General features: G+C 36.5%; 1 protein-coding gene and 1 long non-coding RNA gene across 2 annotated transcripts in view; one reads left to right on the top strand and one right to left on the bottom strand.

The window, feature by feature from the left end:
* LOC143175273 (uncharacterized) overlaps positions 1 to 22,800 on the top strand; it is a 325,389-nt gene that overhangs the window by 190,611 nt on the left and 111,978 nt on the right. The gene's annotated exons all lie outside the window — the stretch shown is intronic.
* The window catches only part of LOC116429003 (dipeptidase 1), a 224,846-nt gene that overhangs the window by 163,862 nt on the left and 38,184 nt on the right, over positions 1 to 22,800 (bottom strand). The window contains exons 2-3 of the mRNA XM_031981335.2: positions 17,016 to 17,445; positions 4,022 to 4,330 (exon numbers count right to left, since the gene is read on the bottom strand). Coding sequence (XP_031837195.1) covers positions 4,022 to 4,330; positions 17,016 to 17,258 — 552 coding nt within the window. The 5' untranslated portion in view covers positions 17,259 to 17,445. The remainder of the gene's footprint in view (positions 1 to 4,021; positions 4,331 to 17,015; positions 17,446 to 22,800) is intronic.

Here is a 22,800-nt window from a genome sequence, read left to right as displayed (position 1 = left end):
TTTTTGTTAGATAAGCCAAGATGTAGCGGAAGCAGTCAGATGAAAATGAATTTTTCCCACCTCGAGCAGCAAACATGGTGGTCGATGCCATCAGTGACAAAAACATGTTTTCGCGAGCGAATTTATATCTGGAGAAATGGAAGCACGGGAATCTGCATTTGCAGATGGTGAAAACATCGCAGAGATTGTATTAAATAAGTTTTAATTATATCACGTAGTTTTAACGTTAACCCCTTGCCATCTGATTTCTTTTCAATATTATCGATACTACTATTCTTCGAAGAATGACAAAACTTCTAGGTTTGTTCCAGTGTTGGGAAAAGCTTATTCAAAATAACGATTAAAATGACGAATAAATTCAATCTGATTGTTATTTGCGAATAACGAGTAATTGCTATATTCGACATTCACGGCTAATGAATAAATTGAATTTATTCGTCAGTTTTTACTCGTTATTTTGGACAACTTTTGCTGAATGCTGAATATAATAACATGAAAAACATGAATGACGTTAGCTCAGCATTTGTTGATGTTAGCGGAGCATTTAATACGATTAATATAAAATCCCTATAAAAATTGTAACAATAGATTATTTTAAGTTTCCCTAGACATTCAACATAGTATTCAAATGAAACTATTTTTGAGATCATTTCGAATATTCAATGCTCTCAAGACATCAATAACCGCGAACCAAAAAAATCGAAACCAGTAATTTTAGTAGTTCCACTCTTAGACATTTTCATTAATTTTTCATTCGATATTTTACAGTAACAAGTTTCCACTATTAAAGATGTAAGAATTTCATTTCATTTGAACTTCAAGAAATAAACCTCGTTATTACAGATTCTAAAACTTATCAAATGTCCATTCTGAGCAAATTGCAAAGTGCATTGGAGATATTAAAAAAAAGGAAGGTAGTTCTATTAAATTAAATATTACTTTCCAGCCATTGGTTATTAGGTTTCACAGCAAACCTATATTATAATGAACATATTTGTGAAATTCTGTTTTCTTCGCCAGGAGCCTGCCACGATGTTATATAGCAAGTTGTTGATAAGACTGCCGGTGCTTGTAAGTTCGCAACCGTTCGACCTCGAGTTTCCTTATTACTCGACGGGAAGTAACACGGTTCCGTACGTCGATTTGGCACATCGTCCCTTTGAAACATTCAGACACGTCAGCGGTAGGCGTCCGCACGCGCCGCCGTCGGATTGTTCGGGGTCGCTGCTTCAGAATTCAGTTTCAGAGTCAAGGACTTAAAAGACGTCGTTCGATGAAGTTCGGACACGTTCGAAAGTTTGACACTCGACCGGTGTTCGCCGAACTAGGCTTCTGCGAACACGGTCCACCTTTTCTCATAATGGCCTCCCGCCCCCCCGCCCCCGTCATTAATGAGGGAAGGTTTACTTTCGACAGTCGGGAAAACAATCAAAAAGCGGCGTGCTCGCGACATAAACGCGGCAGAACCATCGTTATAAATTTTCGTCCGTCAAGGAGCCTTCGGATATTGTGAAAGTTTCAATTTTCGGATCCACGGCCGGATCGTGTTTTAATAAACGCGACTCGGCTGAAAAGTATTTCGTCCTGAACTCGTGCATTTTAAGTTTCTCGCGTTATCGGTTAAACATTCTTCGTAAAGTCGCGTTTACAACGTTCACGGTGAGATTGAGGTTTTATTTTTATCGTCGTGCGAGACTCGCGGCGAAGATTTCAAACAACTTAACAAATAATGATGTCATTCAATGTATTTAAATTCAAATCGAATATTATTTTTATATTAACAGTTGTAGTGCTCTGAAGAGAACTAATAAATAAACTGTAGATATTTTTATGGATATTCCTATTTTCCTGCATTATTTTATAAGAATCAGAATATAATATTTCGTTTTTGGGACGATTACATTCGGCAATTTGACACACGTGCAGAACAGAAATTTGCTGACTCGTCTGACTGTGAATTGCACTTTCTACTTCATTTAGATAGTAATGTACGCCCGTCCAATTCTCAAAATCGATTATTTTGGACATGGAGAGTAATACGAGAAAATTTTATTCTATGTTTGCAATTTGTTTTTTTACGTGGATTCACTTCTGTTCGCCACAATTTCGGAAATATCTTGCGTAATAATGCATTGCGACGTACTGTCGCGTTTGTGTCAGTTGGATATTTTATAACCATCTGATGCGTAAGAAAATATGGAATAAAGTTGAAATATTCTAATTTCTATGTAGGACAGGTTTTTTTGAAATATTCGTGGATACTTTTCCAATGTGAGTGTCAATATATTTCGCATGGACTATTGCATACCGAATCGATTACTTTTGTACTTGAGCCCCGGGATTTCGTACAAATTGAAATATGTGGTGGTACATGCAAAAATAGTAAGAGGGGACTTACCCCTCTATCACACATTTCACTATTTTTCGGATAAATATTTTCAGTTGTAAAAAATCCCGTACAGCGAATGCAAAACTATTTCGTTGGGTATAGAATGACTGGCATACACAAACAATTATATTGTTCTTCGGTTGTTTAATCCTCTTAGGTCTTGTTTCTTTCTTTAATCAATAAAAAAATCATTTTTCGAAATGTAACGCCAGAAATCTATTTTAACTGTAATTTAATTTATAATTTAATTAACTGTAATTTAATTGTATACGATATTGAAATTTCAATAAAAAAGGTAAGAGTGTAAAATATTTTTAATTGGTTTAAATAAAATTCAAATCTAGAGAGGTTCGTTTAAAATTATATTAGGTTATTTCCTCTCACGTCGTCATGCTCGAAGAAACTCTACAAATAGAGCAATTGAATTCAGCTCCCGTAAAAACGTTCGACGGTAGTCACGACACATTATAATTATCTGAATAACGAAAGTTTCGCGATATTTCAGTTGAAAATGTTAGGAAAACTATTTTCATATGCGTCGGTTCGTTCTACATATCATATTAACCCCTTGCCTTACAGTCATGTTAGACTCGTTACAAATATTTCAAATAGAACTTAACAAATAGAAATACCATTCAAATATACAATAAAATTTAAATTAAATATTGTCTTGTTATTATGAATTTTTATATTTTAAATTTAATTTGATCATAGAATAAGCATGAAATTGATCACATTTCTTGAAATTCAAAGCATCTCATACTATTGTACAAGTACATCAATTTATTCTACAATTTTCAACAAAAACGTCTTCATAATTTCAAAAATTCTCAACTGGAGATTTTCAAATGCATCATGATGACCCATCTGGTGGTCATAATATTGACGATGAAGTATACTCCGAACTCATTAAAATCACAAAACAAGGGGTTAACGCTGAAAGTCACCAAATGTAACGAAAGTTTAATACAATCGTTCGACAAATAAAATTCGAAGTTTTCGCAGTACAGATTATTCATTTTAGCAAGAAACATGTAGATGCATTATGAAGTTACACATTCGAAACGTATTTATAATCGGCGTAAAGTGCATCAAACACGTTACTAATGCGTGCAGTGAAGCAAAACTGAATAAATATTGTATATTTCTATACCGTAAACATTATCCTTCTCTCGCTAACATTGACTCTTTGTAATCAACCTGGAATTCTATCTTTAATCAGTTAATTAACAAACATAATGAAACTCCAAAGAAAATACTTACGAAATCATGAAGCAAGGGATTAATACAAATGAAGACAAGAATCGTTCGTCGTTCCACCTCTGTCGGATTCCGAGCGAATCGCCTCGGCGCACAGGTGTTTAATTCGAACGCGTGTCGGCGAAACAATTTAATTCTCGTCACGCGATAATCCCGCGAAAACAAGGGGCGCGGACGTTAATTTCATTCCACTCCGCGACATACCATCATTTCCCTAGAAATAATCCCGGCGGCAAACGCGACGGCCGACGAGATATTTCGATACGCGCCGGCTACTCTGTCAGCGTGTCAATGTTATTGCCGCGAGTCCTCGGCCCGGCCCTCCGGGCCGGCAGTTCGAAAAAGGTCGAATCAATTATAAAGGCAATTTACCTGATAGTCCATGTAATTCCCGTAGCCCATGTGGTTGCAGGTGCAGGCGCATGCCTGAATGTGCCTCCGCATGTCTAGCTCGACCTCCTCGCCGCAGACACCTCTGCTGTTGGCCATCATGGTATCCCCCATGCAATAACCACTGGTACAATACATCCTCGGATCACTTTGGTCAAGGTAACCCCCGCCAGTGTCGTCGTACCCGAGTCCACTGGCGCACCTGGAATCCGAGGTATATCCCACACGAGATTGGGGACGCTCCTCGTATCCCAGCCTGGACTGGGGCCGATGGAAAGTGGGGGGTACATCCTGTAACCGAAATTTGTTATGTTCCATGAAACGATCGTATTTGTAGTGTTGAGCCGTCACGGCTTCATAGAGTCGACACATGCAGAGGCTTAAGATCGTTACAGCACGGGGCAAAAAACGGCTCTTATTGTTTAGTATTTTAACGGCACATCGCGTAAGTTTGGTCTGCTTTTATATTTTCTTATCCGAGTTTCGATACTAATTTGCTTTTCATCAATGCGGTTACGCGTAAGTAATCAAAATCATAAACGAAACACGGAGCGAAAGACGCCTCTTGCACCTGTGCCGTCCTGGGGCTCATTTCCTGAACAATGCACATATTCTGGAATATTATGGCGTGCGGTTAAAATTGTTAACCCCTTGCTCAATGATGTAGCTTCAGATTCGCGATGAACATTTGGAAACTGAACTTGACGAGTTTAAATGTTGTTTAAAACATTTGTTGTTGTTGTGTAAATTAAAAATGACTTTTCTATTATTAATAACTATGACCTTTAGAGTTGACGTAGACATAGGATAAGTATCAAATTCTTTTCTTTTCCTAATAAATTATTAACGAGGAAGTAGTTTCATAAAATAGGTATTGCTGTGAAAGAAATGATAGGACAAGCGGTTAATGTGATCAATGGAGAAATTATTTGTGCATAAAGGGTAAAGTATATATAGTATAATTAAAATGTCATACATTCAGGTGGTCATAGAAGTTTGTGTATATTTAGTGAATTTTTAATATTAAGAATAAGAAAACATGGCTGTTTGATATTTTACGATTATTAGGTTAGGTATTGATTGAAATTAGATAAGTTCTTAAGATGACGGTATTTTTCAAGCTTCTCTTTTTAATATTTGTAATATTAAGATGTTCTACGTGTTTCAATCATTATGATTTGTTATTATTTTATTTCGAATAATCGAATACAAGAAAAATACGATTAAAATTTCCAAGTAAAGACTTTTTCAAATATTTTATTAAAATAACCTACAACGATTCTACGTAAACTTACAATTAATAATTCGCATGCGAAGGGAATGGAAAGTACTGGAAGCAATAAATGAATTTTTAAATGAATAAAATGAAATTCGTAGCTTCTAAGGGAAAGCTGGAATTTTTCTAATAAGAATCATTGATATTTATATCCTTAATGCAGTTGAAAATGCGAAGTACTACGTGTGTCAGTAAGTACACTTAATAAAATTTACGATACATTTTATACTAATTGTGCATACTTTGCCGGTACAATGGGGATATTTTATTATTGTTCCAAGAACCTGTTAACCGTGAAGCAACTACCGAGACCCATTACGCTGAAATATCGTTTTTGCTTCTGGAAGTTGCGATTGCGAGCACTATACAGCCGGGACACATCGTCTTTACGGAGTTCACCCTTTGCACATTAAGTATTCCTTCTACAATGGAGACACGACTTTCAATTCCCTCATTTTTAAAATTACAATAGCTCCACAATTACCCATTAATAAATTTTAAATACCCCTTTAATTTCTGCGAGGCAGGAATTATTTATGTAACAACTGTGAAATGCTGGGCTGAGCAAAAGTTCTCACATTTTTCAAAGAAGTTGAAATGCAAGATACACTTTAATAAATTAAACTTTAATTTATGTATCGTCGAATATTCTTATCAGTCTTCCATCACATGTATTTACTTCTTTAAAATATTTACTGCTGCACTATGGTGCATAAAATTGTGTATACTCGTGAGAAATCATATTGAATCACAGAAAAAAGAATTTTCACCGTTGAAATTGAAAGAAAAGTATTTTCACGCAATTAACAGATATCGAATAAAAATAGTTTACTTCCTACTGCATACAGAAATCAGTTTACTTGTTTCTTAATTAATACCTAACCGTTTCTACCAGCGTAAACAGTTTAAACAATAAATATTCGGAAACAATGCCCTATTAAAATCAACGATTCGAAATAAATCCATTTTGTTACTTTCATCGCGTCTAAAATAATTTCATCTTGTTACATTAATTAGTGCAAAACAACTCCCTTTCGAGTAATGAAAAAGTTTATAGAGCAGGTCTCAGTTTACATAAATTAAGCTGTCCAAGAAACAAAGGAATACGAAATACGGTTTTACGTTCTGTACAATCTTATAGTCTGGTGTTTAACCGACCGGCTCGAGGGAGTAATAAACAGACAGCGGAATACCTGCACTGATAATATTAGGTTGCTGCGGGAGTCCAGTCCCAATTTATCGCAATGTATTTCAATGTATCGCCTACAAATTCAATTTTCGCAAACATTTTGTGCTCACCTTGAACTACATATTTTCGATCGTTATTTATGAAATAATAATAAGAAATTTGAATATTTTTCGTACAGTGATATATCACGAATTACTTCTTCGACATTTAAAAATCCTTTTCCACTTAAATCGTTTTGCAAAATTCGGAGGAGATAAAAAGAATAATAACACAAGATTCTCAGACTGGATGTAACTTAATTATAATGAAAAATTGCATCTCGACGAAACGAAGAAAACGGGAAAGTCGCCGCGCGGGACATCGGGGGAAAAAAATGAGAAAGCCGTTGCAACCGTTAAACGTGTTCTATATTTGAAAAAACGTCGCGCTCGAACAACTAACGCTTCCCATTATGTCGATGGATGATAGCTTCCGCGCGCGATACTCGCGATTGTTCTCTCAGTCAATGAGCGAGAGCGAAATACGATGCAGCGCGCGGTCACATGTGCGCGTCACGGAAATGCGTGTAATTCATCGTTTGGATGTAAACCGCGAAAAAAAAGCTCACGAGGCAACGGAAGTTCGGGAATAGAGGGGGAAAAAAAAGGCAACAGAACACAACAGAGCGACGATGACGACACTCCAGCACCACCCTCTCTATCTAAAGATCGCCATTACCATAAAGCTCGTCTGTCACGTGCCCTATACTTTATTGCACGCAGCTGAGCGTACTGCCATCTGAAAATTGAGTGAAATATTACGCAACTCGTATTTCTACGGAAGGCTGATCAAAGAATACGTCATCCAACGCCCACGCGCCGTTCTCGTAAATCATATTTCATCATAAACTTTGGGAACATGGATTGCCGCGATTCATCCCCTCTTCCACTGATTTATTGGCTTTTTCCTCAGTCATGCACACCTTCCGCGGAAGCCTCTGGTAATAGATTTTATTTGAAAACAATGTTGGCGGCTGATACGCGCTGGTTACTGTTAGCAACGCATCGATCTTCTCGTAATTCTCGTGTTCAAGGCTTTCAGGGGTAAGTGGCGCTCTTTCCGAAAAATTCTTGCGACGTCTCGTTAATGTACGCCTTTGTCGAGGAATAGCGAGGACATTGTGAGGAAATAATGAATATTTAAAACATTTTCTTTAGTGAATTATTCTATTGAAAATGAAACCTTTGAAATGGCATTTTTTAAAAAATTCTATGTACTGTAAACGTTATATAAGAATTAGAAATATTTTTCTTTTTTTTCGAATTAGCGTTGCATTAAGAAGAGTTCAGTACAGATATTTTATAAAAAGAAGGCAAAGTAGATAAATATCTTTACATAAACATTCAAAAGAATATTCTAAATTTCATACATTCAACGTAGCCTAGCCTCTTAAAACTTATTTCGAAATTTTCTTGATTACAGATACTTTAACTTGACATACAATATCGAATCAGATTCGTGACAAAAATTTCGAACCGAACATAAATATCACGAGTCTGACTCGAGATGACAACACGAACGAGATATCGGTCGCCATAATTATGGCTCGTATTTTACCCGGCTAAATGGTACGGCAAGAGGTTAACATGAATAATTCAACAAAAAAGTTTAACTTACGCTGAAACATTGACGACCGAAAAATAGTATCTCATTTTATCCGAAAGAAAAGTGAGCTATTTCAATATCTATCAGCTTCTATTCGAAACCTTCGCGACAAGCTAAACCCGATATCATAAGACAAGGGGTTAAACTTGACCAATATTCCCGTAGCAAACTCAAACATTCCCTGTGGAAATGTCTTATCGATGATAATACCGAGCGCATTCCGTTGATCCGCATCGTTCAGATTCTAATCAAGCCTCATTCCGTATGAGTAATCCGCTATCCTATAATTCTTCACGTTGAAAAGCTTTCGAACAGCGGTGTATCGATTTCAATTTGTGGTCGGCTCCGTTTTGCCGAACACGGAATAATATTCTTAGGAGAGGAGGGGGAGGGCGAACGTTTCGAGTGAACTTGATGGAAATTTCACAACACTTGTGCTCCGTATCCACGTTGAGTTCACGTACTCATTTATACAATGATTTCGCCTGGCCTATTAAATTTCCAACGGTCGGCAACAATTGTTTTTGATACATCGAGTGCGCACTGGAGTGTTTGCTAGTAATCGACGCGAATCCCTCCCGAATTTTCGCGACCTTTCACCGGCTGCGGAACAGAGAATCCCAAAAACTCGCGTATACCATCTCGACCATCAACCATCGCCGAAACTTTTCGCGTTTTGTATGTTCCCGTGCGTTCGTTCATTGTTTTCACTTGCAACACGCAACAATGGCGATACTGTTGGGGAGTTTCGGATGGTTTAAATGATGCGCCGCGCACGCAGCGCACGAACGGAGATATTATTTTCCGGGTTAATAAAATCATTGAGCTTCATAACGAATATAATTGGCTGTAATATTCTTTCAACGCAATAACGTAACGTGAAACGGGCAAGGATTTAATTGGGTTACGAAGTAAATTCGGGGATACGAGGTTACATTCCAATTAATTCCTGGTGAACTTCGTACAAACGTGATATTCAGTACGATTAATTCGCTTGTTATTCGTTCATAACATTTCTGGCTCATTCTCCTTCTTCCAGGGATTATTCGAGCTTAAACTCTGGATTTAATTTAATGAATGCGAATATTGTTTGGTTCGTATAATTCTTAGTGTAACATTCCTTTTTTTCGGGTTATCAATATTTGCGTTTCGAATGTCATTTTCGTGCGTGGTAAATACAATGTTGTTTTTCATTCTGTACAATTTTGAACGATAAAGTAATATCATTCGATGCAGTTACCACAGAATTTTAAAGTGAAGGTTTACCATTGCAAATGTACAAATGTGTATCTGTCGATCGATCGGATTCAGAATCAAAATTACTTCAAATTCTTTAACAACATAGTTGCTATGTATATTGGTCAAGTTATAACGAGAAAATTAATGAGTAAAATAATACATTTGAGAGAAACATTACGCCACGCTTTTAATATCAATGTCTATGCCATTAATGATTGTATAAAGGAAACAATACATTTTTGAATTAAAGTCTGAAATAAAACAGGGATAATTAAGATCACTCATTGGAAAATGTGATTAAAATGATAGCAAACATTCTGAACGACACAAAATTTCACCGACAACTTGAATTTCATTAATTCCATTATTTATAGCGTGACGAATTCATACGTATATGGTACAGTGGGATTATAAAGATTAGTGAGAAAATGTTGAAATACAAGCTCTTTAAAACGCACGATAAAATCGGGCAAGAGATAATTCCATAAACAAAAGAAAATTGAAATAACAGGAGTAAAATATTTTCTTATGAAGTATTATTTGCAAGAAAACTGAATTTATAGATTCGTCGAGTACGAGATTGGCTGGATTTATAAATAGTGGAATGTTGTGAAGAATAGTGTGTGAAATTAAAAATCGATTTTTTCTGCAAGTACTGACCCTTTTCTTCGACACCCTGTACAATTCTCTAAAACAGTTTTTGCACAAATTTTTTTATTAAGAATCACATTAACTGATAATAAACTTCTTGCATTGTTTTTGACGAAGTTTCAAGAAACTTCTTGTATTCCAAACTTATAGCTTGGTATAATACTAATCCTTTTAACGATTACTTCTTTGTCTTACTATACTTTTTCATTCAAATATACCCTAGGTGCATTCGTCCTACGTTTGACGAGTACGCATTTCATTTTTCGATTTTATTGCGCGCAAAACGAGAGATTTTTCAAACTAAATTCCACAGTTAACAGATGAATAAACGCCTGTCGCGTTTATTTAATCCTGTTATACATAAAACTAATAAAACATTTGAACACCAAGTGTTTATACGATCGCAAAGAAGAATAATAACATATTTCGTTATATAGAATCAAAACGCAATATATACCTTCATTATTAAAATCTTGCGGAATACGACCTCCAGGGAATAATTATTTGCACCGTAATACGCGTCTCATCGCACTAAATAATTAGCATTCTTAACATTCTGCGTAGCACCAAAAATGACGGAAATATCGTGTTGTAACAGAGTTAGTTGCATACCTTATACACGTAACAATTGTTTATTTCCTGTCTGTTTTTACTACAATGAATAATATGTGCAGTATTTATTCATTTCTTCCATTAACGAACTAATATTATCAAAGGATATTCAACAGTCAACCGAATAATTAAGTGAAGACCTATGTTGCACCGTCAGCTCCGACTATTGTCTGGGTTTATGCTGCGCTCGACAGGAACAATGACATTTTTGAGACAGTCTCTAGTGCGGTTGTTGTTCCGTATATTTCCCGACGGCTCGGATACCGCTGAAAAATGTCAGCCGGTTTTCTTTGGAAAACAGCTCAGCCGTGACGTTCTCAATGACACGTGACGCAACGTAGGCCCGCGCGGAGCGAAACAGAGAGCAGTAATTTATGGACCGGTTTCCGAAATGCATGGGACTGTGCCCGTCGCATAATTAGGAATCCGGAGTAACATCATTACTGGTTTTCCGAATGCACCATTAATTCGCTTCTGCTTTCACGTTTTTCTTGAGAATTTATATTAGCTTGGTGCACACGAAATGGTTTTTCTTTGCACATGAACGTTCGTCTTTCTGTTTTCGTTATACTTTTGTTTTTGACATAACCTCGTTTATAGTCGTACTCTCTATTGCCAGAGTCACATTTCAACGAAGAAAAGTTTCTCAAAAGTGTACCCTTTTGTTATTTATTTTGAATCTTATACCGATACGAATTCAACCGGTATTCGTGTAATTTTTTTATACGAATATAAACTTGGTAATAATGCTGCAAAGGCTGCACGGAATATAAACCAGGCGTTTGGGGAGAATACTGTTAACGATCGAAAAGTGCAGCGTTGGTTTGAAAATTTTCGGTCTGCTGATTTTTCCCTACAAAATGAACCGCGTGGAAGACCCAAAACGTCTGTGAAAAGCGATGCTCTGAAAGCATTGGTGGAAACGAACCCAACTGTATCTACAAGGGCACTTGCCACCAGAATGAAAGTTGACCGTACAACAATATTGCGGAACCTTTAAATATTATATTTTTTTCGCCTTGCCAATTTCAGAAAGGTTTCGCGATATTGTTGTATGGTCAAATTTCATTCTGGATTCGTTTCCACCAAACTAGCCAGTCAGTAATGAGACTCCGTATGCTCAGAAGCATTTCTGATTTACATTATACATTTCACCCGGTATAACATTTATTGTAACGTTCCTAAAAAATGCTGTTATACGAATCCGCGTTATACGAAACAAAATACTGGTGCAAAGAGAAGTTAGCTTCGGAACATTAGAAAAACATAATTACCATTTCTAAGAAAGGTTTAATAATACGCACGTGAAAAATGTTAATCTATATATAATGCAGTAAAAAGAAAACACAACGTTTTAAAATGTACAATACTCCGCGGACAAAATAGGATTTCAAAACGTAATAAATTTCAAATGAAAGATTTCCAATGAGATATCCTACGCACTTAAAAGCTCTTCGTTTCGTATTGTACGAGGATTTCTCTAATTTGAAATTTTGCTCTTAGAAACTTTAAGCATTGTACGGGGATTTCTCTAACTCTCAAACCGTGTTCCACGACGCCGTATTATATGATCGTTATATGATCGAACTACGTCAGAGTGAAACCGTGTTATACAAGTGCCGCGTTATGGAGTCACATCATTTTTATGCACATTAATCACACTCCAATCACTAGCTGACAATACAGCCCTTAATTTTAATAAATAATTCAAGTTATCCGGAGTTTACAGGCAACGTTCCTCAAACACTGCCATCGTTCATTCCCAGAAATTAGCCTGGATATTACGAGCGACACGCCGGTTCCCGATCTGCAAATTCTATCAGCCGGTGTGGGAGATCTACACGTAAAATCCATCCGTTCTCGGGGGTGATAACAATTCACGTGGAACATCGGCGGCGATGGTGGCGGCGGAGGGGGCGGCGGCGGAGGAGGGAAATAGAAAGACGATTGGTACGTGGCCGTTACACACGCGCATTATGCATCGGAATTGCATCAGGAGCCGGTAACACGAAACGACGGGACAGGTACTTCCATTTTCGGGATTATTGGCAAAGAATAACGTTGATTTATTTTCGACAGTAGCGTTCCCCCGACCCCCCTCCGCGCCTCTGTTTCATCCGTCCACCTCCCATCGCCGTCCTTTCTCTCATTCGCCGCGCGCGCCCGCTGAATTCCTAAAATATGGCGAGGAAACGCGGAACGCGAAACTGGGCCAAATCGATAGCGGCCAGATAGACGTACGGCAAAACTTCGAACTTAAAGCATGCATGCCGGCTCGAATCAATTTTCGAACTGCCCCCCCCGCCCCCTGTCGTCTCCCGCGCGCACGCCGTTCCCCCGGCAGGAAAACCCATAATGGCTACTGGAAGATTCAAGTCGGCTGGAATTGCTGGAACGAACTCCCGCGCGCCGCCGAACCCCTGGCCGAGCGAAACTCCGCGATTCCTGATCGCTGGTAGTACTTTCCGCCAGATGAACGGGCCCTCGATAGCCGGGGCTTGAATTGCCTCCGACGTAGATATAGATAGTGTTATTACAGTTCGCCGCGATCATTATCGTTAATGACACATATTCAGGCATCGCCTCCGGGGGACAACGGCGCCTTAACTGACGATCCCGCTCGTGAAATAGAAATATTTCTGCCTGTTCGGGCGGCGGACGGCGGATCGAATGTTTTCTAGGCGGGCGATTGTTCTGAATCATGGTTCCGGATAGCGAATACTGCGAGTACTGTGGACATTGGATAATTGTATCGGTCGAGAGGACCGGGAAGTTGCAATCGTGCGAAGTCGAATTAGCCGTAAGAAACGAATATTTTTCTTTTAATTATTTCAGTTTGTTAATGACGCGTAGGATGATTGAATCTTCGTGCATTTGCAGCATAAATGTTTAAAAGCTTGTAGAATATAAAGATTACTGAAAAGTAATGCATTTTTTTTTAAGTTTCAATATACTGCGACTAATAAGAGAAAATTACACTTTTCTTGATCTCCGTTTGTCCAAATTTCTTTCGGAGGATATAAATTTACGTAATTTACAAAACCCCTTGGAAATTAAGAATGGTAGCTGTTGTCGCCATCTGGCAGTGTGCTCATCAACCAAATGTCAAACTTATAAATTTTAAAGCTGATGATTTCGATCTTACGAATATTCTTATGTGATATTGGTAGCATCGGAAAAAATTAAAAACGAAATACTAAATACATGAAAATCTTGATTAAAGAGTGATAATGCTTATGCTTTGAGAGTCGCGTTATCCTGTATTCAAATTTAATAATTTTAATGAAGTATCTTTTAATTAATTCTACACGTTACCAAGAGTTTTACACAAAATTTAATTAATTAACTTCTAGTGACAACTTCATTAGCCAATATGCTCATCAGAACCATTTTATCGTTAATAATTTACTACTTCCACTCCAAGTCCCAATTTCCTCCCAATATTAACCCTTTGCACTAGACGGTCGCCTTTAAGAGAACATTGCAAACGTGACATTAAAATATTTGTATTTAACATTCAAATATTTGAGTGCAAATAATTAAATATGGATATTAAAATAATGATCACATATTTAGAAAATTAGCAATATTCATATTAACCGAATTAAATAAAAAGTTTTAATTCATTTTCATTAGATGCAATTAAAAATATATGTTTAAATCATTAAAAGTATAATAATATTATTTCGGTTAAACAAATCGTATCATGCAAAATTTACCCAGAAGTTTTAACCATTTGTAAGCTATCCACCATAAACATTTATTCACATTATTCACGTAATATAGATTACACTTTTTACAAGTAATATAAAATATGCTTCAATCATGAGATATATATGATTTCAATGTTCAGCGCATTAGTACATTACGTAAAATTTTAGCAATGAATATCAAATTTTATATTTTTACTGCATCTAAGAAGCTGGCGGTTGAAAGTCGAATGCAAAGTGTTACTAACATTAAATCCACGAATCGAAAGTGTTCGTTCGAAGCTGTTGCATTTATAGCCGTTATTAATTTAATGGAAGCGCAATGACTTCAAGTATGCGCAAAGGTAACCGAGCCGAGGAGCCCAGGCGTACGGCGAAACCGCGTAACACCGAGAATAGTTTAAGGCAATGACGTGTTCGACGGAATGCATCCGCGTTAATATTCCCGGCTCAAACGTAAAGAAACGCGTGTATATCGTTAATTTTAGATGCAACGATATGTGCGAGTAGTAATGCTCGCTGAAACGAGGATCAAAGAAACTCGGCTACGCGCATGCATAACCAGGAATTTCAAAAGGGGACGAGGTTTCATTGAAAGGGAGATAGCGCATCGCGGTCGTCGAAAGGAGGAAAGGGAAGGAGGAAAAAATATCGCACGGAGTCCGCCGCGCCGGGGACCATCGAATAAAGCTTTATTTTGAAAATCAGTTGCAACGAACGTTCGTAATCGGTTCGTTTGAAAGTTACACGAGGGCGGCTCGAGTTCGTTTCACCGAATGGAAAAAAATACTGTGCAACAATTATTCAATCTATTAAATGTAATACAATCGGATAAGTTGGAATTCAATTAGTTTTCATCGTTAGATGTTTCTACAGAGTTTCGATTGTATTGCAGTGTAAAGTAATCATCTTATCCCAGAATGATCATTACTATTATATAATACAACTATATTTTGGTGTATCCTCAAATTTTTTTACGTTTCAAAAATATCCAGATTGAATTTGTATACGACGTAAATTATGGTATTATGTTATATATGTATAATAAAATGTAATGTTAAATATGTGTAACGTTGTAATAATTAAATTATTTGATTGTAGTATCGAATTTTTCAATTCCTTTATCTTTTTACTGGTTTCTGTAAAATAAATCTCCCCATTTTATATTTCTTAACATTTAACTTTTAATAAAATTTCGTTAACCGAATTGTGTAAAAGTGTTGTGGCATGTTAAGTATTATTGAAAAATGACTATTTCACTTATTCATTCCCAATGGTTCCTGTTAACGTCCGATAATTGCCACCTTCTTAGCGACGCATATTTTACACTTTTTTCTTAAGTAATCTGTAATTACCCGAAAACAAGGTTTCCCGCTTAACGCAATCCACCGGTATGATAAATAATATTTAGCAAATTAACCGGGCTCGCGGATTAAATAGCGTCGCCTCCATATTAAGTATGAAAGTTTAATTAACGCCTCTAATTATAATCGTTTTAAGGATACTAATCGGTGCCCGGGGGGTCGATGTAAGTCTTTAATGTTGCAGCAACTCTGCGTAACATGAGGTCTTAGAATTAGTTAAGCTGAAATGGCTCATATTGCTGGCGTCAGACTATCGAACAAAGTTTCCTGCTGAATCATCAGCAGCTTAAAGTTTCCCTTCTTAGCACTAATTAACCTCCTCCTTTCGCGGTAACGTGAAATTTAATTTTCAATGAACAATAAACATAAATATCAGGATCGAGGAGCGAGCTCGTTCAGGGGGCTACGGACTCGTTCAATTCTATTGAGCAATTAAAGAAACCTGCACACACCTCAAGCCTAAATTAAATTTAATTAGCGCGCGGATCGGGACACGATATTAACCGTGCGCGGGGAAAGGGAATCTCGGGAACTCCGTTCGTGCGTTAAAATCCGTTATATTTGTTGCGCCGAGAAGCAAATGAATAAATGTGATACAAAGAAGCTGAATTATATCCGTTATCTATTATTTATCGTTGTAGCTTCTATACTAAATGTGAGACATGCAACAATTTTTCAAATCAGAGCATATTTATACAGAGTATAATAGAATCGGTGGAACCACCTTTGATAAATTAACCATCAATGCATAATGAAATAGCCAAATCCATAAATATTCCTTTAACATGATTTGCATTAATGTTGAAATAAATTATTCGAGTAAATACCGATGAATTGTCGCTATCAATCATTCAAACAGATCAATATGAATCACTCGAATAAATACTGACACATACGCATAAGTTACTCGAACTGGTAAATATATCTTAATCTCAAACAAACGTAACTTCCGTTTACAATCAAAGAAGTAAAGTAAGCGAACAAAAAGAACGAATTTCAAAAGTTAATTATTCGAATATACAAAAGATCATTCAAACCTCTATACAAAATAATTTACCATTGACAGTTACAAATACTAATTACAACCGAACGAAGTTATTCGTTCAACGAGAGCTCGTTAATTACACCGCGCAGATGTTTATTCGTGGAAATCCGAAGAATGCGCCGTCTCCCCGATAATGTTACCCGAAAGAATGCAACCGATGCAATTCCACCGGATATACCTTGTCCGGGAAACGAGACGGCGAAGAGGCGGGTAGAAATTGAGAAATAGGAAAGTCGCGTCACGTACCTGGGTATAGGTGTCCTCCTGATAGGGAGTCCTGCGATGACACTCGTCGTAGCACCTGCCGTCATATCCGCTCGGCGGTCGTGGATACGGATCCTGCACCGCGGCCGCTGCGGCGCAGCAATCCGGTATCTGCGCCGGGTAGGTCTCGTAGGGACACTTGTCAGGTTGGCCGGCAGTTCGCGGCGCTTGGTGCACTCGCTCCTGGGGCCCGGTCCCGTAACCAGTACCACCGGAGTGATGCATCGTCCTCCCCGTCGGTCCCGCTCTCTGCCTTCAGCGCACTTCGATCACTGCATCCTCACGCGGTCCACAACCGTCGCCACGTTCCTCGTCTCTGTCGCGGGACACTCTTCAAGCGTGTCCATCGTCACTCCCACGTCACGGCCCCTAGACTAAGCGAGCTGACCCCCGGCCGGGACCTAACGTGCACCTAAATTGGGTACAGGGTGAGACAAGGCGGACCTGTCTCACCCTGATCGTTGAACCTACGGCTCTAGACACTCAACGACTAGACACGAGAATTGACGCTTTTGGAAATTTCATTCGTGAGTTTTCTATGTGGAAAGTTTCAATATAGATCGGGCATAGGGTGGGCTTGGCTCGCTTTGATGTACTAACTCATGATTCTAGACACTTGGGAACTAGACATGATAACCGACGATCTTAGCAATCTCTCTTAGTTGGATTTGTAGGTGTTTCGTGCGTTTTGTATGCAGAACGTTTTAAAGGGTTTAGAAGTAGTTTGATTTTATCGATAAGGTGGACCTGGTCAGTCAAAGGTGATGAAAACACGAGAACTGACGCTCCTGGAAATTTGATTCAGTTGGATTTGTAGATGACTCGTACGTTTTCTATGTAGGAAGTTTCAAGGTTTAAAAGAATTAGTTTTATTTGATCAATAGGCTAGAGTGGATTATATCCTCAGTTAAAGATGATGACCTGAATTGGGTGTAAGGTAGAATTGGCTCACACTGATGTATTAACCTATGATACTAGACACTTGACAACTAGACATAATAACCAATAATCCTAGCAATCTCATTTAGTTGGATTAGTAGATGTTTTGTGCGTTTTGTATGTAGAACATTGTAGAAAATTATTGCTACGACAAAACTAAAGATGTTAATATCTGTAGCATATATAATTGATAGACGGTAGTAATCTGTATTAAATAGAAAAATTTATTATCCAACTTTCTATTAAATATTCATGTAATCTTCTATTAAGTAAGGCACTAGTAATTTCTCAGATTCAACTGAAGAAATTAGATAAATATTTCCAATCGACGTTCAAATTATAAGATACTTAATATTTTAACTTAAAAATCTTCGATAGAAAGAAGAGATGATGAAATAATATATCAAGAAAATATACATCAGAGGAAAATAGTTTTCCGTAGCTATGTAAAATGGCGTTTTTCACATGAGTATGTATTCTGTACATGTCATATTGTGTCTGCACGAGGTACTCAGAAGTATTGTGTCATCTTATGAAGATAGAGTATGAAGAAACAGAGGTGTAGCGAGGGAAGACCCATTATCTCCGAAGCTTACGTTAAGCACCATTGCTGCCTGCATATATTACAGTTTTATAATGGAAGGTAATTCAATTCTAATTGTAAGCTTATGTGAAACATTATACTAACATAACGACTCTTTTAGAATACATAACGCGAAGAATGTTATGCTCCTAATCGCACAAATTGGATGAAACTACTAGCTTCAAGTTATTAGTAAAAATGTTATAGCTGATCTAATCTGAATGGAGTGTATACTTGAACTTGAGTATATTATCATATTATGAAAAAATGTTCCTTGCGTTTCGTGTGCATTTTTAACGTATATAAATTTTGTAATTAATATATATCTTAAAAATATATGTAATTTTATAATATTCCTTGAAGTTAAATATTGACTAACTCATGACTAACTCAAACAGATGTATCGTGAGAAAAATAATTATTAAACACAGTTAGCCTGATTAGTAATGTGTCGAAATATTGTACGAGTGAAATATCCTGAGTTCTATTATGTTTTAATAAAACCACTAACTGTTTTAGATATTTTCACAATAATCAAAAGAATAAGTTTTATGACATAAGGATTAATACACTCGAAATGGTTCATGGTATTCAAGAAAACCATGTTGTGGATTATTTGATGCACAGTATGTAACATGTAAAAGAAAATTTGAAGTATTTCTCCTTTAAATTTAATGAAGTTCATTCGAATGTAGCGATTCTAAAAGGAAAAACATGTTTGAAGAGGATTTCTTATAACTTCGAATTATGGTCTGCATGTACGTGTGCATTCACAGAGGTATATGTAGCTGTTTCAAGAGAGTTGGCGAAGCTGATCGCTCGATTCCAATTTACCACAGATTTTCCTCTCTACAAGACCATTATTTTCTTCCATATTTCCTATACGAATGTTCTATGAATTTTCCTCGTATCCGAGGCTGTTCCCGGTGAAGCGATATCGAAAGATAAAAGCTTGATTTTCATCAATCGAACGATTGAAAATTTCCTTGAAAGCTGGGTACTCTGCAAACACTTCAAAAGCCTTCGCCTGTTCTGATACGTGTCACAAACAAGGAGACACGTATTTCTATCAGTATTCCTGAACATATTTGCAATGCGAAATTACTTTTCAGTCTGAAATTACAGTGAAATTACATTTCTATATATTTCTCTCTTAACGTGAAATGGATTATTCATAACTGACCCCTCGTTTTTCGCGTAAAGATTTTTACGTATCTATTCGAAACGAAGTGAAATCGAAGTAAATAAAACTATATATTTTAATAAGAAGTCTGTTGAATTTAATAATAAAAGAACAATATATTTTTAATTTCTTCAATTTTCTCAGTCACTCTAAGAACAGTGACATTCAAAATTTTAACAATTTGACAATAACTATTGATTTCGTTAGGAAGAAAATTGCAAATGTGATATATTTTTAATGAAGATTAAAATGTTTAAAGTTAAGTGAATATTTTATTGAACTGAAAGAGGTACTCAATAAAATCGGAGTTTTTAATATTCATCGCAGAGTCCGCAACGAAATTTTATAGAACTTCGATTAGTTGAATTTTACATATTACCATTATCTATATAAAAGACATTCGTAAAGCAGACAGTAGTGATCGATTAATATTTACAAATATTTAATACCGTGCCTAATGAAATATGAGGAATACCTTGAACAGATACAAACGTTGATAATAACCATTTTTCTTGTGTTAATTGAGAATAATAAGATATGAAAATAATGTACAGAAATAATGGAAATTAGGTATGGATATATTGGTCTTAACCTATTATCAATTTCGATTTGTGTTCAAAAATATTTCTAATATTATTTTGTTTTCTGCAAGAGTTATTTTTCGACTTTGCGTTGCCGATTACAACGTAGAACTGAACCATATCTGATATAGGAGTAAAAATAACAGCCAGAGAACGCAGGACCAATACAAAACTAAAAATAACAGCACGAAGCTGAAATAATATAAATTATAAAGAAACAAAACTGAAACCGATACCCGTATGCAGCAAAACTGATACATCTCTATAACAGTTACGAATATTCCTTCTCATAACAATTTTTGTGTAAACCAACATATAACAATTTGTAAGGATTATATTCGGAACTGTTTCAAAATTTCAATAAAACTAAATCAGTGGCTTCAGATTTATCTATTTCCAATAAACACATTAAATTCAAATATTAGTTATTTTCAATTAAACATATAAAATATATATTGTAATAAATATAATGTAACTGAAACTTCAAAATTTAATTCTATCCAAGATAACATCTCATTTGCATTCGAGTGTCAGAAAAATGCTGGTGTATTTGCTCAGATAATAATGTTCTATTTTCAAAGAGACCAATGTAACCCACGAAACATACCACTTGCAAAAAATTTCACACGAAAAATTAATAGTTCTCAAATAAGTCTTCTTAATCTTAACTTTGATGTATCTTTCACTTGCAGCTTTGTTACCTCAAATATTAAGTGTAGTAAAAATCCACCGAATTTCTTTTTTCTAGATTTCAATTTTCCGCTAAAGTCGGAGTTTCCTCTTTTCTGTTTTTACACGAATGTCTTCTACACAATTCCGACTTAAACAGGAATCAGAAAAGAATTTATTTTCTTCCGATTTGATTTGATACAATCACCTACATTCTAGCACGAATTTTCATATAATTTATCGTATCATTCGATTCGATTTCTTACGTTTGGAACCAATCTATTTCCCTGTGAGTACGGTATATTTTTTTACGCGGACCACATCTGTCGTGTGCAAACAGAACGAGGTGTACATAACTGTAGTATTATGTGGGTGTATTGTCACCGTGTTAGTCTTTACGCGACATTGTCGATCGTTAAAACCCTCACGTGTGCAAACCTTTAATCCATCCGGTCCTCTCTGAAACCGGTTCCGCCGCGAATCCACCTTCCCCCAGCCGCGGTATTGATAAACCAGACGAGACTTTTGTTTTACTCCGCCCTAACGCCAGCTATTTCTACTCTCGCAGCATTCTCGAAACACCACTTCCGGGGAACGTGCCCTTATTCCATCGGCTCCTCTTCCCTCTGTCTTCCACGTCGTCAATTTCTTTCCCCGGCCAACGTGTACTTTCTATTCCGCGTGGAACGGGGCTTTCCCAGCCGTTCAATGACCAACTGAATATCAAGCGCAAAGAGAAATTAACGAGCGCCGGGAAAAACTTGGGAAAACTGAATTGTAACGCGTCGTTTGACCCTACCGCGTTCCTCGGGTTCCTTTTGGACTCAATAAGGTTTTCAGTTTTCGAGTGTTATTACGCTCGTTTAGCGTTTAGTGACCATTTTTCTGGAATACTTTTGAGTTTCAGGAAAGTAGAAGAAAATCATTGCGAGTGTATATGTTCTAATTAGAATGGATTGTGGAAATTGTAATAGTAGATTGAGAATCGAAACAAGATTTGCTGTTTAAGATGTGTGGAGATGCTCTTTGTTAATATCTAAGCAATGCAATTGTAAAAGCAGCTGATAAAATCACTGAAGCTGTTACTAAACTAAATTTAGGAAAAGAAAATTTTAGAATAAACTTGAGACTACGAAATATCTATTAAAAAAGCTATTACTAATTTGTAGAGTTACATATGGATTAAAGATACCTGCAGACTAACAAAATTGTATAAGATGAGATCGAATAATTAAGTAAACTATAAACCTCAAACACTAACAATACTTTTCTTGCATGTTTCTCGAATTCGAAAATATGCTTGAAGAGATAAAAACATGATTAATTGAAAAATACTAAACATCTGTGATGGTATTAAAAAATATAAACGTAATTGAATCAGAAGAAACTCGAAATGGCTACTTGAGTCTCACATAATTTCAAATTACGGAGAATAAACCTTGTAAATGTCAATCCTATGAGACTACATCCATGCAACATATATTATTCTCATTTTATTGTTATTAAGAAAAAAGTATTTCAATTATTTAAATGTAAACATCTGCATTAAAATTGTGTTACAGTTTTTTAACGCGTTTGGCTAACATGATTCGTTGCACGTTGATTCGCCAATAACTAAGTTACTTCAATTATTGAAACAAATCAATAGATAAAAAGAATTTTTAATATTGCCACCTGTATCACCGACATATCTACATTCTACCGTTATTATGCTGTACAGTCACCGAACATTTTCAGCCATTTGTTGTAAGCGAGAAATGAATTTGCACATTGCGGTTGTAAAAAATTTTCGTCCCATTTCCCAGCAGCATG

The sequence above is a fragment of the Nomia melanderi genome, chromosome 14 (genome assembly GCF_051020985.1).
Source record: "Nomia melanderi isolate GNS246 chromosome 14, iyNomMela1, whole genome shotgun sequence".
NCBI lineage: Eukaryota > Metazoa > Arthropoda > Insecta > Hymenoptera > Halictidae > Nomia > Nomia melanderi.
This window is presented reverse-complemented; position numbering and strand designations above follow the sequence as displayed.